General features: G+C 41.2%; 1 protein-coding gene across 1 annotated transcript in view; it reads left to right on the top strand.

Moving 5' to 3' along the window:
• The first annotated feature begins 4,237 nt into the window (after positions 1-4,237).
• LOC103368654 (inverted formin-2-like) overlaps positions 4,238-22,441 on the top strand; it is a 21,571-nt gene continuing 3,367 nt past the window's right edge. The window contains exons 1-20 of the mRNA XM_008297081.1: positions 4,238-4,333; positions 8,024-8,164; positions 8,308-8,569; positions 11,410-11,525; positions 13,337-13,496; positions 14,585-14,618; positions 14,699-14,840; positions 15,713-15,845; positions 16,108-16,692; positions 16,794-16,924; positions 17,040-17,101; positions 17,568-17,670; positions 17,925-18,010; positions 18,533-18,633; positions 19,066-19,136; positions 20,334-20,441; positions 20,536-20,606; positions 20,869-20,989; positions 21,179-21,343; positions 22,289-22,376. Coding sequence (XP_008295303.1) covers positions 8,036-8,164; positions 8,308-8,569; positions 11,410-11,525; positions 13,337-13,496; positions 14,585-14,618; positions 14,699-14,840; positions 15,713-15,845; positions 16,108-16,692; positions 16,794-16,924; positions 17,040-17,101; positions 17,568-17,670; positions 17,925-18,010; positions 18,533-18,633; positions 19,066-19,136; positions 20,334-20,441; positions 20,536-20,606; positions 20,869-20,989; positions 21,179-21,343; positions 22,289-22,376 — 2,668 coding nt within the window. The 5' untranslated portion in view covers positions 4,238-4,333; positions 8,024-8,035. The remainder of the gene's footprint in view (positions 4,334-8,023; positions 8,165-8,307; positions 8,570-11,409; positions 11,526-13,336; positions 13,497-14,584; positions 14,619-14,698; positions 14,841-15,712; positions 15,846-16,107; positions 16,693-16,793; positions 16,925-17,039; positions 17,102-17,567; positions 17,671-17,924; positions 18,011-18,532; positions 18,634-19,065; positions 19,137-20,333; positions 20,442-20,535; positions 20,607-20,868; positions 20,990-21,178; positions 21,344-22,288; positions 22,377-22,441) is intronic.

The raw sequence follows: 22,441 nt of genomic DNA, 5'->3' as shown, positions 1-22,441 counted from the left end.
GTGTCGTTTTATGGTTTAAGTGACAGGCAGAACATCAGGTGGGCTGAAAGAAGTTTGTTTTTACTGACTGAAGCTCAGAAATGTGTCAGCCTGAACTTTTCAATGGCTGAAATATTCCTTTACTTCAGTAACAATAGCACTGACAAGAAAAAGTCCATTTTTCACAATTGTGCTCAGCTACAATTAAGGATTATGGTACTTTATGTTCTTAAAATGTGAAAAGTGAAGTTTTGCAGCAAAATGTAATTAAGAAAATGCAAAGCTCTGTTGGAACTTTTTGGGGTAATTTTGCCTCTTTGGGCCTTTAAACTGTTAATTTCTACAACATTTCCTGTATTGGTGTAGCTGAAAACCAAACAGTGTCATCTTTAACAATGCTTTCTAAAATTTGGAGCTGCAGCGATTAGTTGATCAATTAATAAGTCAGTCAACTAAATTTAATCTGCATTGAATTTATTATTTAATATTGGCTGCTGCTCACACTCACATATTGATGTTTTTCTGTGTCATCTATCTTTGTTGTGATGTTAAACTGAATATTTTTAGACTGTTGGTCAGACAAACAACAGTCGATATAACTTTGGCTGCAGTTTAAATATAGTATTTTATATCCAAAATATTCTAAATATTATATTTAAATTTGCATAAGTGTACTTTGCCTTGTGTTTATAATTGTATTGAAATCCCAGCTCTTGTCTTTTCTGATGGTTCAGCTTCCATTTTATTTACTTTCAGCATCCTTCATTCATCTGTAATTGTTCACTACGACTACAAAGCCAACATTTCTTTTTTTCTTTTTTTTTATACTGAAAATTACTTTGTTTTTTGTTTTTTTTTAGTCAGTGTAAAACACTGTTAAAGGTGCTGTTTGTTGATTTGCAGCCAGAGATGGGAGTAGCTGAATCTTTCTAAGGAGAAATGATGTGATTAATAGTTTTTTGGTGTTTTTAATGTGTTCATTTTTTTGGTTTCCTCTGAGTGTGTATTATCTATGTGAGCTGCACTTGTGACTTTTAAATATGGTTTTATTTCATTTAAAGCAGCCTCCACTTCCTCCTTGTTTCTATGTGTATGTATCTTCCATATATGTGTTGTTGTTGTTTATTGTGGCTGGAGATGTTTCACACAAATTAAATAAAGCTAAAGTGTCCATTAAACTTGTCAGTTTTATGTCACATCTACTGTATGAAACTTAAAATGGAGTTGAATTAATTTACCATAACTTTCTGAGCTTTTTAAAAGTCTCGTTTTGTACCACAGCATCATCAGCTCACACACGAACATACATGATCGCCTTCTTTTCTTTGACTTGATAAACAGCTGAAGCATCAAGCAGCAGGACTGGTTCTGTCTCCTATTTGATGGACTGCAGGTAGTTTGTTCAGATGGCACAGCGCGTGCTTCATCAATTATTTACCTTCTGACATATCATTTGTGAGCTTGTATAGCTTCATTAACCTCAATATGTCCTGCACAGCAAACAGCTCAGCTGCTGCACAGACTTACAGTTTTTGAAATCGTTGAAAACTAACCTGTCGTGTTCAGGTTGATGGAGGCACCATGAAAAGTGTTGCTGCATTTTTATTTTCAGCAGAAACTCAAAATATCGTGTCCTTCAGAGAATGTCATTATTTCTTCTGGTGCATAAAGTGGATTATTGCAGGTGTTCAGTTCTGCTGCCTAAATTCAACAGTGTTTACAATAATAGCATTATTGCAAGAATTATCTTATCTAATCATCCATCCATCCACTGTACACAACTTAATCCTCAGTAGGGTCGTGGGGGGCTGGAGTCTATCCCAGCTGACTTAGGGTGAAGGCAGGTTCACCTGGACAGGTAACCAGCCTATCACAGGACTACACTTAGTCCTCACTAAGGTCGTGGGGGGCTGGAGTCTATCCCAGCTGACTTAGGGTGAAGGCAGGTTCACCTGGACAGGTAACCAGCCTATCACAGGACTACACTTAGAGACAGACAACCAAGCACACTCACATTCACACCTACAGACAATTTAGAATCATCATCATGTTTTTGGACTGTGGGAGGAAGCCGGAGAATTCGGGGAGAACCACGTTGCACGAGGAGAACATGCAAACTCCACACAGAAAGATCCCGTGGCATCTTAACCAGGACACAAACCAGAGATCTTCTAGCTGCGAGGCAATGGTGCTAACCGCTGAGCCACCTCGCAGCCTCTTATCTAATCATTAAAATAAATTTTAAAAATCAGGCAACAGACAAGGAAAACTATGAGGCACTACATATATTGATAGGGGTCTGTGCTGTCTGTTTTTATGTATGACAGAAATGTCAGTGTTACGTGAAGCATCAGAAGATTGCAAACAATAATAATTTTATAAATCAAATAATAATCAAAAACCTGGTCTCCCACTGCAGTGTATTTAGGAACAGACCGGTGTATTGGTTAAGTTGTTTTATTCTCCTTTTGAACTTCATGATTTTTGCTTATTCTTTTAAAGTCTTGCATCATCCAAATTATCAAAAGATGCAGACAGTATGTAAAAAAAGAAAAAATTCTTATTGGTGTCTCTGAGCCTGAACATATAGACCAACAACTGGCTGACTGGGCAGCTCATTGACGACATAAAGCACTGAAATATGAAAATTTTAATATTATGTCATTGTGTTTCTTTCACAGCCAGATACCAGATTTGCAAAAAATAACTGCCTTGTATCGCTGTCAGCCACACTTTCATGTTCAGTCAGTATGAACAGTCATTGAAAGTTCAGGATTAGTTCTTTGCAGGGACAAAAAAATTCAGCTGATCTATCACACATATTTCATTAAAAATTATTTTGAAAACCAGGAGTCATCAAATGTTTCTGTATCCTGCTGCTTCCTCTGTCCTCCATCAGTGGAAAAAAGATGACTAAAAGAAAATAAGATGAGTGGAATATAGCTAGATGTTCCAATTTGATTTTAAAGTACTGTTACCGGTAGAAAAGACTTCTGATGGTGTTTTCTGGTTTATTTTGCCAGTGGAGGTGGCATTTAACTCAATATTTCTCAACAGCTGCCCTGAAGAATGAGTTCAGATTTTCTGTGGTTAGGTTTCATGTTTCTCTTCACAAATATCAATGTAATGATGCTTATTAGTAATATAAGAAGCACCGTTGGTCGTCTTCAGCCTGACTAAATTAAAAACAGATCAATTGTTTCATGATTCTCGTAAATGTGTATTTCTGAAGTATCATTTTGTCACATTGGGGCTGCAAGGTGGCTCGGTGGTTAGCACTGTATGGATGGATGGATGGATTTTGACATAAATGTGGTTCCACCAAACTGCTGCGGCACCATTAATCTCATCAGATGGTCATGTAGCTCCATCTAGTGGACAGACAGGAGAACTTCATCTTCTGTTGTGAGATGTTTCTGATCCTGACTGGATTCGGACAGAAGTGATGTGTACTGTAGTAAACTATAGCCTTCAAAAAATACATTTTCCTGAGTTGTTCAAGTGACGCGATTCCAGCATTTTTTTTTTTCTCATAAAATAACGGTAGTTCGGTGGTTAGCACCGATGCCTCGCAGCTAGAAGATCCCCGGTTCGTGTCCCGATGAGGACACTCAGGATCTTTCTGTGTGGAGTTTGCATGTTCTGCTGGTGCAGCGTGGGCTCTCTCCAGGTTCTCCGGCTTCCTCCCACAGTCCAAAAACATGTTGAGGTTAATTGGTGATTCTAAATTATCCGTAGGTGTGAATGTGAGTGTGCTTGGTTGTCTGTCTCTAAGTGTAGCCCTGTGATAGACTGGTGACCTGTCCAGGTGTCTCCTGCCTTCACCTTAAATCAGCTGGGATAGACCCCCGTAACCCTAGTGAGGATTAAACAGTGTATAGATAATGGATGGATGGATGGATGCTGAAACATTAATTACATAGCCATCAAAGCAAAAGGTGAAGAATCTTACATTTAAAACTGATTTTTCCTTGTGTTTACACTTCTCCTCACTACATAATTCTTTGTGTGATGTCTTATCGCTGTGATGTGTTCAGGTTTGCTGCAGAAAACAGCAAAATAAAGGAAAAACTTAACTATTTGTGATATTAGTCAGCTCCCTTCATAGTAAACACGTTACTATGGTTACAGTCATAGCCCGCGCACACGCTCGCGCACACGCTCGCGCCCAGAGGCGGCGGCTGGTACCGGTGACCTCTGACCCCGCCCACCAGGCGGACGTGTTCGAGGACTACGGCGGTTGTTCTCCGCAGACACAAACCGTTGCTCAGCTTGCAGCGACTCCCTGCTGCCGCTACAGAGAAATATTCAGATTCTGGGAGCCGCAGAGTCCGGCCGCCCTCCGGACACTACGGTAAGGGTACAAGCGAGCCGCCCCCCGGCTGGGTCCGACTTGTTCTGTTCTTTATCCAACATGAAATGCGAAACTGTGTGTAGAAATAACTTTTGTTTTTTTTTTTAACAGTAAAACTTATTGTTATTTAACAGCTGGAACTTTTCATGTAGTTTTATGTGCCTGTGAAACATCAGTCCCGCAGTGCTACTTTCGCTGCCGAACTTCGTTTGAAAAACTGTGATTTTTAAGTTTACCTGCTCTTCGGCACAGTAAACTTCTGTATTCAACTCAGCTAAAGACTTTCTGAACCCCTCTATACCGCACATTCACTCGGCATGACTTTAGTCTATGTATAAGTCAGGAAGTATCTGTTTTCTTGCTACATTAGCGTCTGATTTCTCTCAAATACACCAGCCTGTCAGTTAACTCGTCAACATAAAATCATTGGCGTTTCAGTGAAATAAGAGGTGTTTTAATAAATCTTTATTCTGCCGAATTTACTAGACAACGGCATTTTTCGACGGTATTTAAAGAAGCCTTCCACTCTGTGTGTGCTTTTGCTGCAGCATACAGAGACACTAAATTCGGTGGGATTTAAAGGGAGTCTGGTTTGGTGGACACAGGACGCGAGCGCTCTGCTGGGCGCGGTGCCAGTCCGGTGGGTGTGTCAGTGACTGAAGAAAAGTCACATTTTTAGTGCTTCCAGGCAGAGATTGTGAAACAATCCTTCAGTTTATGGTGATTTTAGCTTTGACTCTTACATTTTATTTCTTAATCCAAAACAGATCAGGCAACTGTACTGAAATCAATCAATCAATTCATCAGTCCATAAGTTAACATGGGGTTTTCACAACATGATCATTAAATGTGGTCCATTTTTGTCAGGTTTTTTAAGTGTAAAAGTAGTATTCATATCTCAGTAATTGCAGAAATGGATAATAATTCAACTGTGTTTTTGTGCTTTATTTTTACTGTTAACACAATCCAACATAGACTTTTTTTTGGACGTTTGCACACACAATATATAATATTTAGTATGTATTGCCTTTTAAACACTAATTATCCAAGCTTCATTACATCATGTCAGAGCAGACTGTTGCCTGCTGCTTGTTTCATATTGACAGCGATTGGCAAAAATCTATGTTTTTCACTGCAGACGCAACAGTTTGCAGACAGATTTCTTTTTTCAGCAGTCTTCTTAGTTTTTATTGCACATTAGCTCCATACTTATTCTTCAGGCCCTCTTACACTATCACCTGGTTTTTATCATTTCTTTGTCTGCATGCCTAATGTTATGTGATCCCATCTAAAAGTCACAGTATCGCTAACAAATTAAATGACAGAAATATGTCTGTTTAATGCAGTGCAGTTAGGCAGAAACCATTTCAACACAAGCTGAACTTTAAACCGATATGAAAGAGGATTTAGTGCAGGACTGCTGAATTTGACTGTTAGTTTTTACAAGATGTTTGTAATAAACAGCTCCTTGTTCAACAAGTGTTTGTTACATTTCTCATACGTCTCCTTACAGACAGATTTTGTTGTGCTATTTATCGAATATATTGAAAGATTCAGATTCGTTTTGTTGTCATTGCAACGAGTGCAACGAAAAGTAAGGTGCAGACCTTTCAGTGCATTTTTTATTTTTAAAAATGTTCAACTATCACTTATGCTATGTGCCCTATCATTGGGACTTGAACTAAAAGTCAGATCAAATAAAATGTTGCTTTTTGAAGTTTTGTGCCCAAGACCTCAGTTTAATTATGATTTAACTGCAGTCCTCCAACATTAAGACATGCATACAGGTATACGGCATATACTGTAAATAGAAGTACAGAACTCGAATGAGAAAGTTTCCTATAATTCACAAACACATAGAGCTTCACAGAAATCGTTTTTATTCAGCTTGTTTCCTGTCTGAATCAGTCTGAACTGATTCAACAGAAAACTCTGCTTCACCTCATCTGGCATGAAGGAATTTCTACACCCAGTCTGTCGTCACACCGGAGAGATGCAACACTGAATTCCTTCCTTTTCCCAGCAGATATACACCTCCTCCTCTTTGACCACATCCAGCCTCTCCCACATTTACCTGGAAGTTTCACTGACAACCTCGTGGAGCGATTAGTCGACAGAACATTTTCCCTCCGGTGCTGTAGAGCAGTGCACTGCTCTTTGTGCTCATATTTACAGCCAGGGGTCAGTTTATCAGGAACACTTGGATAAAATAACAGTCCTGCAGTGAATTCTCTTTCATGAAGCTACTCTGTTTCCGTTTTTGTTGTAATTCTTTCATTTTTTTGGTCGTTCTTCAGTCTGTGCTGTACTGCATGATACCGACTGGTGCTTTTGGCATTTTCTGAGGGTGCATTCAGCATTCACTTGTTGCATTAAATGGTTTTCTATGCATTGAACACAAACTCTGAACTAGTTATTCTTCAAGGGCTGCAGCTAATAACTTGTTATTTTAATTGTCGATCAGTTTGTTAAATATTTTCTTTATTTGTTGTTTAGTCGATAAAAATGTCTTGTTTTCTCCACAACCCTGAGATATTCACCTTATTGTCATAGAGGAAGAATGAAACCAGGAAGTGTTCACATTTAGGAAGATGTAATCAGAAGATTTTTTAGAAACGTTTTTCTTACTTAAAAATATACTCAGAACAATTAATCGATTGTCTAAATAGTTGTTGATTAATTTAACAGTTGACAGGTAATCAAGTAATCGTTGCCGCTCTGCCTTCTTTATGTATTTCCTGTCATTTCCTGCTACTGATCAAACTCACAGTTGTTTTAAATCGCTGATGATGTCAGGGATGGTGTTGTAGCATGACACTCTGATCTGACCTCAAATCTGCTGCTGTTGGCTTTGGGCCCAAAATAATGCAGAAGCAAACAGACTGAATGAATGATAGATAAGTACCAACAAACTGAAGCTGGAGCACAGTTCAGCTGTCTGGACTCGACACAAAGACTCATTCATATTGTGGAATACCACAAACCACTCACACACTCCACGTACCACACATTGATTTAACAGTCACAGGACTGCAGTGACTCAACACTAAAACACTGAACATCTAATCATAACTGATTGGTCAAGAAAAATCCTGCAGCAGTCACATTTTACTGTTTAAAACAGGACGTGATAGATATACGTATTTCATAACATCCCTCAGTTTTACACAATCTGCAGCTCCGTGGAAAGCAAGAATCATTCAGTCATAATCGGAAAGAGAAAAATGAGGATACGAAATTTATTTGTCAGCGAACAGAAGGACAAAAACTCCTGAAGTAAATAGAAACCACCTAAATAAAAATTCCACAGAAGAGTTACGGTTCTACTGTTTATATTTATGTATATTGTGTAACCTATTTAATTTACACATGGATTTAAATTTGTAAACAGTGTAGAGATAATGGATGGATGGATGGATGGGTGGATGGATGGATGGATGGATGGATGGATGGATGTTTGGATTAAAACTGTTACTGGGTTAAAGTAATCAAAACTATTGAACCCACCACAGCTGAAATTATGAGTTGTTGGTCAGAAAAATAATCAGCCAAGTTGTGTTTTAGGAAAAAGGGCTAAACCTGCTGTTTGTCAAAACCTGAGACCAAGATGTCTTATTTGACTTGGTTTTAACCCCCCCACAGTTCAAAGGAAACAAAACAAATTAAAACATGGATCTTATCTCTATGCAGATTCCTGTCATCATGGCAGCCAAAACCAAATGGGAGGCAGTGAAGGACCGCATGACCACTACCACCTCTGCAGACCCGGATGCCACACTGGAGGCAAATTTGGAGAATGCAGACCCTGAACTCTGCATCCGACTTCTACAGGTACGACTGCTGGGAGCTGCATGAGACTACAACCAAAAAGAAGCTATGTTTTTGGGAAGAATGAGTCTTTCAGAGGTCCTGTGTATGTCAATAACTCTGATTTATTGATCACACAGTAACTGAAAACTGCTTGCTTCCTTCAGGTTCCCACGGTGGTGAACTACTCAGGTCTGCGGCGGCGGTTGGAGGCCAGCGATCAGTCCTGGATGGTGCAGTTCCTGGAGCTGCATGGTCTAGACCTGCTGATGGAGGCACTGGAGCGTCTGTCGGGTCGTGGCTGCGCTCGCATCGCCGACGCTCTGCTGCAGCTGACCTGCGTCTCCTGCATCCGAGCCGTCATGAACTCGTCTGCAGGACTGCACTTCATCCTGGACAATGAGGGCTACGTCAGGACCCTGACCCATGGTAGGTGGAGGGATGATAAACACAGATTCATGAAGGAATCACTAGATCCCAGCAGATCCTGACAGAAGATCAGGATATTTATGTTCTGTAGGTCTGAAGTTTTGTTCTGTAACAGTTAAAATTCCTTATTTGTCTGATCCTGGTGCTTCAGTGTAGCTCTGTCTCTTTGAAGCTCCTTTCCCAAAAGCCCAATCTGCGCTTATTGCTTCAGGAAGCTTTTGAGGCTATGAAAACAAACAACAGTGGCCAGATTCCATCACTGGAGTAAAAAGTCATTGTTGTGTATTTCCGCCTGCTGTGTTTCCCAGTTATGTGTCTATTGTGTATCTATGCGTCACGCTAACTTTGCACTCTTTACCTCCATTGTTGAGACTCAGGGAAACAACCAGCGTGTTTGAATGAATATGTTGGTGATTAGGTCAGACAGCAACTATCTCTGAATGGGGATCCCTAATGCATTTAGCAAAATGTCTGTATCAGGTCTGAACAGGCTCCAGGTTACAATGATCCATGTAAAAATGTGCTTTTCTGGAAAGCTGCAGCAAGCTTGTTTTTTTGCCCCAATTTACACTGTTTAGTTTTACTCTTTAGTTCCCTGAATCTCTACAACAGAAGTGGCTGAAATAAACTACAACTGGTAGATTTCAGAAGTCCTCAAGTTTCCATCTTCAGTATCGCAGTTTCTTTTGTTAACCTAAAACAAAGATTTTCTCAGTGGAGTTAGCTTCTGGTTCTGCCATAAAACTTAATGTCACATTTAGACATTTTAGGAAAAAAATGTTTGTTTTAATGCTTTTGCATTTAACCTGCACCTTTGTAATTTTCAAAACTTAAACCTTATTCACAAGTAGAATCTTGACTTGTTTTACTGGTGGAAACACAAATCTGAAGCTGTTTTTTAAGCTGTCTTTAGCTTCTCCAAGTCCCTGCCAGATTTGAGGAGACTGTGGCTTTTGAAGTAGGCGTGGTGTGATGTAGGTGTGGATGGGAAAAAGACAGTGGAATTGGCTTTATTTTTATGTTTACATTCTCATTCTGTTAATCAAACCATCAGATCTGCAGCCACGATGAGCATGTCATTAAAATGCAGCCCTGCAACATTTTCTGCATTGGCAGGGTCACACAGAAGTTTTTTTTTTTCCTTTCGCCTCCATTTTTATGTTTTGTGTTTATACATGTTCTTTCCTTTTCTCTTCACCTTATTTAACAAACAGTGTGTCTCTCCTGCCAGCAGTTTCGGTGCCATTTCACGTCATATAAGGTCCTACATTTCTGAGTGTGTCTGGCTTTTGGTTGTCTCACAGTGAGATCTGGGACCACAGTTTGGACAGATGACTACAGATTTGACCATGCTTCCCTCATGATTGCAGGGGCTGCATGAAGATGCTTTATACTGAAATGAGTTCTGTTTGCTACACTGACTCTTGCTTTGGGGTGTAACAGTTAGCACTTCCATATACAATCTATGAATAAGAGCAGTTGGTTGGGAGTAGGTTCTACTGAAACAGGTGATCACAGACCTGAAATACAGGACTAAACTCTAAACTCCTGGAAAATCCAACAATGTTTGGGTAGAACTGTTCAGATTCCAACACTACCACAGGTGGTTGCTGTCAGAGGTTAAACCTCAGCTTGCTTCATTTGTTTTTTTTCCTGCTTTCACAGCATCAGCTACAAGTAGGCACTCGCTCTCAAGCAAGCCAAAGCTGGTTTCATCCACACTTCTGTAAACTTTTCTTCAACTTTCAGTAAGGTCTTGTCCTAAACTTTATCTATCCCACTTCCTGCCTACATGTCCTGTCATACACGAGAAAACACACTCAGCACAGCATACGCACTTTATTAGGAACAGCATTCTAACACTGGGCCAGCCTCTCTTTGCTCTCACTTGTTGATGAGAAGTTAGAAACCTTCCCCATTCTACCAAATATCAAAGGGGTTTTACTGGATCCAGATCTGCTGACTGGGGAGGTCACTGAAGTCCATTGAACTTCTTCATGAAACCAGTTTGACTTACGCTTTATGACATGGTGCATTATCCTGTTCGAAGTAGCCATTGGAAGACCCTAAACTGTGGCCATAGAGGGATGCACATGGTCAGCAGCAACACTTAGGCAGACTATTGCATTCCGACCAGGACTGTTGGTATTAAGGGTCCCAAAGTGTCCAATAAACATTCCCCTCACCAGCAGCAGCAGCTTGGAGCCTGCTAGGAAATACACTAGGCAAAGCAGCTAGAGTGTTTGAACCCCTCGCCTCTACTTTCAGTTCCTCCTGGGGGATCCCAAGTTTATCTAGAAGGGTCATAACCTGGTAACCCTATGTTGTCTGGGTCTGCCCAGCAGTCTCCTCTGAGGTTGCACTTCTCCAAATACCTTCTATCAAGGCATCCTTGCAGCAGTTCTATTCTGAGCTTTTCCTCAATGCCTGAGCTCATCTCACGCCCTGAATGAGAGTCAACAGACCCCATGGAGGAAAGTCGTTTTGACCACCGGCATCCTCAGTCTCCTTCTTTCAGTCACTATACAGAGCTCATGATCTGGTAGGGATGGAAAAGTAAATTAACTGTTAAAGTAAGTGCTTTGTTTTACACCTCAGCTCCTTCTTCATCGTGACAAGCTGGTATCATCACAATACAAGCAGCTTCAGTCTGCCAGTTGATCTCTCACTCCTGTTTATCTTCACGGTGAACAAGATATACTGGAAGTCCTTCTCTTGCAGCAGCTGTCCGGTTGTGGGTGCATCGTGGATAGTGGGTTAGTCGTGGTTCTCTTTCCCGTCCAGCAGCTTCATGAGCAGCTTTCCTCTCTGATGTCCCCCCTTCATGTGTGTCTCCTCAGCTCTGGACACGTCCAACGTCATGGTGAAGATGCAGGTGTTTGAGCTGCTGGCAGCTCTCACTCTGTTTGACCCTCAGGGACACCTTCTAGTGTTGGACGCCCTGGACAGCTATAAGGTACCAGCTTTTAGTCGATTACCCCCTTTTTCCACATTTGCATACTTGTTTCCTTCACTCCTCTTGTAGTTGCATTGTTAGTGTAACATATTTATATCTGGCTATCTTATTTTTTAATTAAGTGAAACAAATCAGCCTTCTCATCAATAAGGACAGTGACATTAACTCTTGTCTTCATAAAATGTACACTAATGATCTTTTATAATAATAATCCTGTTGTTTTTGTTATTGTTTACACCAAATCTATGTTTTACTGTGTGTTTTCACTATTTGACATGATTAAACTAAATGTGTGGAGAAAAATGTGGCCCACCACAAAAGCTATCACCTATCAGCTATTGCTAAAGCCACATGTTACTGGCTGGCTGTTTCCCAGTTTTTCACCTGGTGACAAATTCTGGTCCAAATAGCATCATATTTGTTTCCATTTTTACATATGGTGCACATTTTACATTAGGTTTGCTCAACAATGTGTTCAGATGTGCTTGATTATAATGTCACTTACTTGGTCTGCACATCCAGGAGGAATCTTAAAAATGTTTCACAGTTTTAAAAATGTATTTTACCGCAAGCTTAATTTTGCCGAAAATGTCCAACTCAATGCACTGTCGGTTTCAAGCTGTGTCCCAATATACCTGCTCTCAAGTCTGGCTGTTTTGTGGCAGTTTTGTTTTTTACTCTCTAGTGAAGACCATCATATACCTATCAAAGAAAATATGTATTTATGCATCTGTAACACGAGTGTAAATAGTGTTTCAGTTAAACATGACAACTGTGACATGGCAGAAAAATTCTGTGAAGACAAGCTGTCCATTTTGAGTTGTGAAACTTTGTTTTTGTTCACTTTTCAGTGAGTGCATAACATCAGGGCTTGGCCACAGATAAGACTCAGAACAAACACCTCAGATCAGTTTCTGATATGTGGCGTGCTGTGACCGTTGACTTTGCTCAGGCTTGTTGTAACCTGCTCTGAAACCAGTGCAGAGACAGGATGTCTTACAATCCTTCATGGTCTTCATGTTGGCTCGAACTTTCCCAGCTATCGGTTACCTTTTCCAAACAATAGCTGTCTGCTTTCTTGTAAACTGTGCAGAGAAAGCATGATTAAACAAATCCTTTCAAACACAAAAATCCTGAGGTGTTTTCTAACTGCAGTTCTCTGGAAAACATTTTCACCATTCATTCCCCTTCATTATTGAGCATCATGTTTTCTTGTGTAAACTTCGGAGTCATTTTCTTAAATTCCTTATTGTTAGTATAATAAGGACGTCAGGGCAGGTTGAAATAAGGTTTACTGATGCGTCAGGAGAAGTGACACCAACACAACAGCAGTTCACGCATGCAATGGCAGCATCAATTCTAAAGATCCCTCTCACACTTTACGTCTTATATCCTTCCTTCAGTGGGAGTCATATCCAGACTTATGGGAGAAAGGGAAACCAAGATAAGTCGGCGCCTGGGTATCATCTGGCCTTGGGAGGTTCAGACTGTTCTGGCCCATCTTTCTGCCATGAGGTTTACATGAGGTTAAGAATCTATAGAGGTTACAGAGCGCACATTTGTTACAAGCACTACATTGACCCAAAAGGTCAATCAGGGTTCAATATCTTCTCTAAAAGATTAACTCTAAATAAGGAAAGTAATTTTCCTTCATAAGTATGAAGTGTAAAGTCACCTGAAGAAAAAGAAAACAAACTTGAATCTTTCTTTACATTTAAAGTTGAAAACGTAGCTGAAAAATAATGCATGACTGGGTTTTGGTGAGTACAGAAACGTCTCTGAGTGGCTGTGTTTCCTGTGTTTGTGTTCAGAGCCTAAAGAAACAGCAGTATCGCTTCAGCCTGATCATGAACGAGCTTCACGGCACAGATAACGTCCCGTACATGGTGACGCTGATGAGCATGGTCAATGTGCTTGTGCTGGGGAAAGAAGACCTGAGGAAGAGGGACCGACTGCGACAGGAGTTCATTGGTACGACAAATTGATCAATACAACACTAATTGTACTGAAAAAACTTAGTCAAGAAATGACAATAAAAGTAATTCCCCCATTGTTTACAGAAATAAGACAAAAAGCATCAGTAGCAGCAGTAGTAGTAGTAGTAACGGGTGCCATATCACTATAGTGATTGCAGTTACGGCTGGTTGTTATTATTGTGGTATCGCAAAGCGTTGCTACATGGATGAAAGATGGTGGTGCTTCTACCACTTGGTAAAAGGAAGTTGATAGTTGAGATAAGAATTAGCTAATAACAGATGTATCAGTATTGGTATAAACATCAGACAATGAAAAACGAAGACTGAAGTGCAGTATGTCTGTGAAGGTTCTCAGTCATCCAGGTCATGGTTATTCTGGTAGATTAATTGTAGCAACTGGACTTGCTTGAGTTCCTTGAAGACGTTTCACCTCTCATCCAAGAGGCTTCATCAGTTCTCACTGACTAGTTGGGAGGATATAATATTGGTTAGGATATAAGTATCTGGAACTCCCAACTAGCCAGTCAGAACTGGCGAAGCCTCTTGGATGAGAGGTGAAACGTCTTAAAGGAATTCAAGCAAGTCCAGTTGCTACGCTTGTCAAAGATTGTTTTTTATTAGCAGTTTATTCACCAGAAACTAGTCACAAATTATTTTTTATACTGTTCGAAGTGTGCACTGTCCTAACTTGAACATTAATTGTCACAAATATTAAAAAATTACAAAATGTAAGTGAATATTTATCCAGGGTTTTGTATAGAAGCTTAATATTGACCGATATGTCATTATTGGTTATTGTATTCATTCTGTTGGGTGATAAATGGTGTTGGTATATTGTAAGTGGTTGCACGGTATAGTTGTTATTGGATGGTTATTAAACAGTTGCTGATGTTGGTAAAAATCTAATAAAATTTAAATACTTTTGTTCTGTTGCTGTGGAAACAGTGGAATCAAATTCAAATTGATGAAATGAAATGAAATGAAATGAAAAATGAAATGAAAAATACTTTATTCATCCCAGAAGGGAAATTCAATTGATGATGTGTTTTTGAAGGAGGTGTTATCACTGTGATGTTGTTTCAGGCCTGCAGCTGCTGGATCTGCTGCCCAGACTGAGGTACTGGTTTTACCTTAACTTTAATCAACAATCAATAGATTTCCATCAGTTGGTGACATCTCTGTCTTCTCTGTCTCCAGGGAGACTGAGGACGAGGACCTCAACATTCAGTGTGATGTGTTTGAGGACTCCCTGACGATGGATGACGAAGAGATGGAGCGGCTATACGGAGGCATCAACATGAGCAGCCACCAGCAGGTCTTCACCTCACTCTTCACCAAGGTAACTACACCTTTAACTCTACTCCACCTGTAAGATGTTTGTGTCTAGCCCAAATGTCCTCACCTCATTCTTTACCACACTGAATTTCCTCTGATACACCTGCAGAAAAACTCTGCATCTACTCCTGCAGCACCTCCACCTCATACATTATCTTCTGTCACTTCAGTACCTGCAGATGGACCTCAACACCTTCACTCATTCTATATTTAACTCCACCTTCAACATTAGCACCTCCACTTTCAAAACAATAACTCTTTCAATCCTAACACCTTTGCTATGCTTTACCTTCTTGAACCTTAAACACTGTCTTGACATCAATACATAATCTTGCAAAATCTCCATGTTCTACTCCAACATCTTCTCTGCCTCAAACACCACATTCAAAACCTCCACTTACACACAGGTTCACCTCCCTTTTCACCAATGTACCCACAACTTATCTCCACCCTTAACACCTCCACATTCACCTTCAGCATATTTCTCGTATACACCACTTTTAACACCACATTCAATCCCAACATCTTCATTTAGTTCATCACCTTCATGGAACTCACGTTATCACCTCCATCTTTCCGCAGTTACATCTGTGTGACACCTTCAAAACATTAATCTCTCTCATTTATGTTCTCCACCTTTACCATTGACTCATTAACATCTCAATAATAAATACCTTTGCCTCCAGCTTTACCACCAGCACCTCCATGTGTAGTCTCCAGCCTTTACAAAGTCAGCATTTATCTCTGCCAACCCTGTTTCCATCTTTACCGCCCTCTTTTTCTGTTGTTAGTGGTTGTTCTCTGCTGTGAGTTTGAATTGGATAACGGGAGACATTTTTCTTCTATCTCCCTAACTGTCCTCCCCTCACTCTCCAGGTATCTCGTAGTCCGTCCTCTGTTCAGCTGCTTTCCATCCTTCAAGCTTTGTTGTTGGTGGATCCAAGCAGAGCTCAGGTCTGGCTGGCGCTGGAGCTGCTAACTGAAAAAGCCACCCTGCTGGCACAGGAAGGTAAGTCTGGAGTAAGACTCTAACAGTAGATTAATCGTCAGGATGTTGTTGTCAGAGTGCAGGCCTTCATCTGGGACACAAATCAGATGAAGTTCACATTATACTCTGTCCAACTGACTTGGGTGGGCTCATTTCTGCAGATCTAATTCCATTCTTTGTAGAAGACTCATTACTTTCTAACCATATCTTTTCATATTGTAGTTTCTAACTGGGACCAGTGTAATAAGAGTGAATTTAACTGGTGTGTTTGAATGTCTTGTAGCTGAATTAGATTCTGTCACCTGTCTGCTGGAGAGGCTCCTCCCTCAAAAGTCCCTCTCAGCCAGTCACAGGATCCGAACCGTCGACAGAGCGGTACAGACTCGTCTTCCAGACAGTCCTACTGGCCAATCAGAGGCACTTATTATAGACGCTTTCACAACTTTATCAGCACCTACTCGGGAGGCTTCCACTGCCACACCTGGTGCTCCACCTCCACCTCCTCCCCCTCCACCCCCACCCTTACCTGGTGTGGTAGCGCCTCCCCCTCCTCCTCCACCTCCATTGCCTGGTGTAGGAGCTCCTCCCCCACCGCCTCCACCTCCATTACCTGGTGGAGGAGTTCCTCCCCCACCTCCTCCACCTCCATTACCTGGTGTAGGAGCTCCTCCTCCACCCCCTCCACCTCCTCCTGGGATGGGTGTTCCTCCCCCTCCACCTCCTCCAGGTGGCATCATCGTAGCCGAGGCAGTTCAAGGTCTTGGCAGGTCATATTACAGCGCCGCCCCACCCACAAGCACTGTCCCCTGCCCCACCCTCCGAATGAAGAAGCTCAACTGGCAGAAACTGCCGTCCAGAGCGGTAACAGGTCAGTGTTCAGAGGAATTGTGTACTGTGTTGGGCTTGCCCAGGACTCTGGTGTGATGTGGATCAGAGTTGGTTTATGTCCACCTCTCTGTCTGTCTGCAGCTCATCAGTCCTTGTGGACGTCAATGTCTTCAGGCTCAGTGGAACCAGATTACTGCAGCATCGAGCAGCTCTTCAGTCTTCCTCCTACGGAGACCAAGACAAGAACCAAAGCCAAGACAGAGCCCAAAGAGGTGCCACAGTTTTTACACTCACCCCTCACCTTACAGTCAGCTTAGTGTTGAAGGCAAAATGATATGTTGTCAATGATGAGTGAATCCAATTGCTTCTTTGTGTCTCTATCCACAGATTTCCTTCATTGATGCCAAGAAAAGCCTCAACCTCAACATCTTCCTCAAGCAGTTCAAATGGTGAATCTTCCAGCCAATAGAAACACACTTCTACAGTGACATCACCTTCAGTCCTAAGACTGATTTGTCTCACCTGTCCTTCACCTGCGTCTGGCCTGTCTGGTGTCAACACTTTCATCTGTCCTCTGTTCTTACCTGTCCTACCTGCTCTTAAACTATCCCAGATGGTCCAACTGTCTTCTATCTAACCTATCTCGCACCTGCTTTTTTACTTGCCTCAGTTTTATTTAATCTGTCTCACCTGTCCTGCTTTTTGCTCACCTGTATTTCATGTTTTACTAAATGTTTGTTGTGTTAAACCTTCCTCACCTTAACAACACCTGTCCCATCTGTCCCTCCTGTCCTTCACCCATCCATAAACTCATCATCTTTAGCTGCCTTACTTGCACTGCTCCTGTTCTCTTGTTTGTCGTATACTTAGCTCTCTTGTCTTGTCTTTCAACTGTACCATGTGTTTCTCTTGCAGTTCCCATGAGGACTTTGTGTCTCTGATCCGGAGAGGAGACAGGTCCAAGTTTGACGTAGAGGTCCTGAAACAGCTGATCAAACTGCTTCCAGAAAAACACGAGGTCAAAGTTGCGGTCACCTGTCCTCCAACTGTACACCTTCTCTCTGTCTCCTCTTCATAATGACTTACCCCTACTTTCTCGTGCACCACTTGTCCTTTACCTGTCTAACCCGTAACTTATCAGTCCTTTTTTTGTCCCACTTATAATTGACCTCCCTTACCTGTTCTCTACTTGTCTTATCTGTTCTGTTTCTGCCCTATCTGTTCATGAGCAGAATCACCTGTCCTTTACCTGTCTTACTTGTTCATCCTCAGGTAGAGAACCTGAAGTCTCACCTTGCAGACAGGGACAAGTTGGCATCAGTGGATCAGTTTTACCTGCAGCTGCTGGACGTCCCCAGGTGCGAGGACATCTGAGACTTAGACACTGCTACCTGCTACAAATTAGGAGATGACCAGTGTGGTGTTTACAGAGTTTATAGGGGTTACTGGTAATCCACGACATCATTTGATATTTAGAACCAATATTTTTCAGCGGCTAAAATGAAAAACTTGGTAGCAGAATTTAGAACAACACAAAAGTTTGTTGAAATATTCTTGATTATTTCTGTTTTACATGTTTAATTACAAGACAACTTCCAAACATTTATTCTTTAGTTCTGATTGGCAGATGTCCAGTGGTGTCCAGCAGTAGACAGGACATTGGTCGAATGCACAGAGTGGTAACTGCAGATCTGCATGAGAGCCAAAGTAGCACATTGAATGTAGTTATTTTATTTGGGAATCAGTAACAAAAAATAAATAAATACCAGTACAAGATAATTGTAAAAATGCTGAATATTGAATCTGATAATCTGTAAATAATCAGTCACTAACCACTATATCAAAGGTATATTCACTCGTATTCTGTGTGTGTGTTGTAGCTACTCTCTGAGGATTGAGTGTATGCAACTGTGTGAGGAGAGCAGCTGTGTGTTGGAGACTCTGAAGCCCAAAGCCGAACTGCTGGACCGAGCCTGCCAGAGTCCGTATACACAATAAATACACTAAATACGCACATAAAACATACAAAGTACATGCACACTTAACTCAAGTAAAGCATCACTGAGCTGTAACATAAAACAGCTGCAAGTGGAAATGCACATTGAAAGAAATAAGTTTATACACACTGTAAAGCCGAACAAATGGTGCGAAGAGAACAAGGCCTGTACATAATCTGTAAACTGTATAAAAAAGATGGCATCTTAGCAATTTCCTCCCACCATACAGAAATAAAACCAGAATATGGCAGAAATGAGAGCTGCCATCTTGTTCTGGTGACATCATTTACAACCAGAGTTTGTGCTTGTGCCTGTAAGGAATCAATCACATGCATTTTGTAGAAGTTCACTTTGTCTTTTAGCTACAGATGAATGGAAATTCTTTGGTGTTAAACTGTGTTGTGTTGTGTGTTCAGGTGTGAGGGAGAGCACTCGACTGCCCAGCTTCTGTAAACTCATCCTGAGCGTTGGAAACTTTCTCAACTATGTGAGAATCTTTCATTTTCTCTTATTCTTGGACTCAGATTACTGTAGGATTTCCTTAACCGATCGTCAGCCACAAAAGCAATTAACAATTGATTAAGTGTTCCAAGTGAATGAAATACAGTGGATGTTTTAGCAGAGCTTAACAGAAACCACTGCAGTCTCACTGTTCGGCAACAATGAACTGAACGCTGCCAACAGCTGTGACTGAACATGACTGAAATCAGACCTAACGTGTTGGACACAATGATGAATTTAAACCAAGTGTGACCCCGTTTTTTACATAATCAAAGAACTGCAGTTTTGTTAGCAGCCATTGCTAACAGCTGGATCATATGTCCACAGATACAGATGCCATTTACTACCACTGCTACCATGTCTTTGTACCCAGGGCAAGAAGTGTCGCCAAAACTGTGTAATGAAGATCAGTTTTTGGCTTCTAAGGTGGTGTGATGTGCATTTCATTATCCATCGATATACAGAGCAAACAACCAACAAAGCAGCTCTTCTGCTGACACCATCATGTTTTCTAGTGCACAGGGGAAACAAGTCAGTGTACACAGCTTGTAGTTTATATACAAGCATATGCAAGTCCACTGTTTTAACTTTGCACCCACTGCTGTCCATGTATGTGTGACCATGAAGATAGAGTCCTGCAGGTAATGACCTTTAACAGCTACAGCTTCTCTCTGCCGTCTGAAAGTTCACTGCCTTGTTTACCTTCTCAACTTGGTAGTTTAGAATTAGCATGAACCTCAGACAGCTAACTAATCCGAACAGTTGCCCAATAAAAACTCATCTCAAGTCATCTCAGTACACATTAAGATGCTCCATCTACCACCACCGCAGAATCCTACAGTGAATCTGCAGTACACCTTCAGATAGTTACACCACACATCCCTAATCTTCTCAGTTATTTTTCAAAATGTTTTCAATCAAATAAATTAAGAGCACCTAATGAACAATTAATTGTTGACAGTTCCAGTGCATATGTGTCTGAATTTGCTCATTGTCAGAATGAGCAGAAATAAGCAGGTTATGTTGAGTAGAGCCTGAATCATGTGACAGTCAAGCCATTAGCGGAGCTTGTTTGTGTTTTGCTATAATAAGATGTAAGACACCTCCAGACAAACTGATTTAGCCTGATGTGATGTCATCAGTGATAATGCGATGTCATGTTATGTGTGATTTTGTGTATCAGGGCACTCACACGGGCAACGCTGAAGGATTTAAGATCAGCACTCTGCTCAAACTGACTGAAACTAAAGCCAACAAGTCCAGAATCACCCTGCTGCACCACATCCTGCAGGTACACTGGAAACATCTCACACTGGTTACACTGGTCACACTGGTACAGTACTGAGGGACCATAAGTCAGCTGTTGCTGTTTGTGTGATCATCAGGCGGTGGAGGAGAACCATCCTGACCTGCTGAACCTGCCTGGTGACCTGGAGATCTGTGAGAAGGCTGCTGGGTAAATGAAGTAAACTCTGGAAAATACTAAATAACTCAATCAGTGCAGTCCCTACTGGTTTTCCATCAAACTGTCATTCTCGTCACAGTATAACCACGAAAGATGCATATTATTTTCTATGTGGTATGTCCAGTTTTTGAAAAGTCGAGACAATGAAGAATATAATCGTTGTTAACAAGCGGCTCAGCTAGCAGATCATTCATGAAAACTCCAGTCAAAACATTTCGAAGTAAACATGTCAGCTGTTTACCTTTTTCTGCAGATCAAATATGGAGTCGATTCAGTCCGAAGCAAACTCTCTGACCAAACAGCTGAAAAACGCAGAGAAGAAAGTTTTATCGTCATCTGAGGATGTGAAGGAGCAGTACCTGTCCGCCATACAGGTGAGACACAGCAGACTGCAACCCCTGCATGATGTTTTATTAACTTGTACTTCATCTGGACATTAGCAGGTTGTATTCTAACAAACACACCAGACTTTTAGTCTAAAAGACTGTTAAAGGAATGAACCTGCTATTAGAGTCGTATTTACATGTTCCTCTTCTTCTTCTTCTTCTGTGGTGTGCTGTCAGGAGAGCCTGCAGGCGTGTGAGCAGCTGCAGCAGCTGTTGTCGTCAGTGGAGGACAAGAGGGTGGATCTAGCCGTCTACCTGTGTGAGGACAGCAGCAGCTTCTCCCTCGATGAGCTATTCAGGACCATCAAGACTTTCAGAGACCTGTTCCTCCGAGCCATCAAGGTCAGCAGCCAATCATAAGGCAGGATGACTGACAAAAAATATCAACATGCTGAAGGCACCTGTGTGGAGTACAAGATTCCCTTGTGAAATCATGTATCAAATTAGGCTTGTTGACTTATTTGTCGGGCTGCAAGGTGGTGCAGTTGGTAGCACTGTTGCCTCACAGCAAAAGGTCGCCAGTTCGCGTCCCGATGAGGACACCCGGGATCTTTCTGTGTGGAGTTTGCATGTTCTGCTCGTGCACTGTGGGTTCTCTCTGGGTTCTCTGGCTTCCTTCCACAGTCCAAAATTATGTTGAGGTGAATTGGTGATTCTAAATTGTCTGTAGGTGTGAATGTGAGTGTGCTTGGTTGTCTGTCTCTAAGTGTAGCCCTGTGATAGACTGATGACCTGTCCAGGGTGTCCCCTGCCTTCAACCTGAGTCAGCTGGGATAGACTCCAGCCCCCCACGACCCTAGTGAGGATTAAGTGTGTATAGATAATGGATGGATGGATAGACTTATTTGTTTGCACATTAAAAAAATACAATTGTTATCAATTACATATGCTCAGAAAGACACATACAGAATTTTGTGTCAAGATACTCAGATATACAATAAATTAGTGGCAACAAACGCTTGTGCAAGGTGACATAAATGGATTAGATAATTAGATAAAAAGTAAGTAAGGGACCGCAACAGTATAAGATATAAAATAAGAATACCACCGTGATCATATCGCTCTTAATATTCATGATTCAGATTCAGGATCAAAACTGCTTGTTTGCTTCATTCAAACATCAGAAAGTAAGAAACACAGTTCAGTCACATGAAGCTGAGACGTGGGAGGAAAATAAAATTTTTTGTTTTTTCACCTTTTGCCACTGTGTCATATTTTGTACTTTGTACTGTTTTGGGTTGCAGTTGTTTAACAAACAATATATTTCTGATCATTTTTGTCAATCAGGAGAATGAAAGTCGTGAAGAGCAGGAGAAGAGGAGGAAGAAACGGGAGGAGGAGAAGAAACTCAAAGGAGACGCCACCAACAAGATCAGTAAGTGAAACACAAGTCCACCTTAAATCCATCTGTCTTAAATCCAAAATGCACAAAGAGCAGGC

Source organism: Stegastes partitus, unplaced genomic scaffold (genome assembly GCF_000690725.1).
Source record: "Stegastes partitus isolate 25-593 unplaced genomic scaffold, Stegastes_partitus-1.0.2 Scaffold1185, whole genome shotgun sequence".
Lineage (NCBI taxonomy): Eukaryota > Metazoa > Chordata > Actinopteri > Pomacentridae > Stegastes > Stegastes partitus.
Note: the sequence above shows the minus strand (reverse complement) of the source record. Positions and strands in the feature narration are given on the sequence as shown.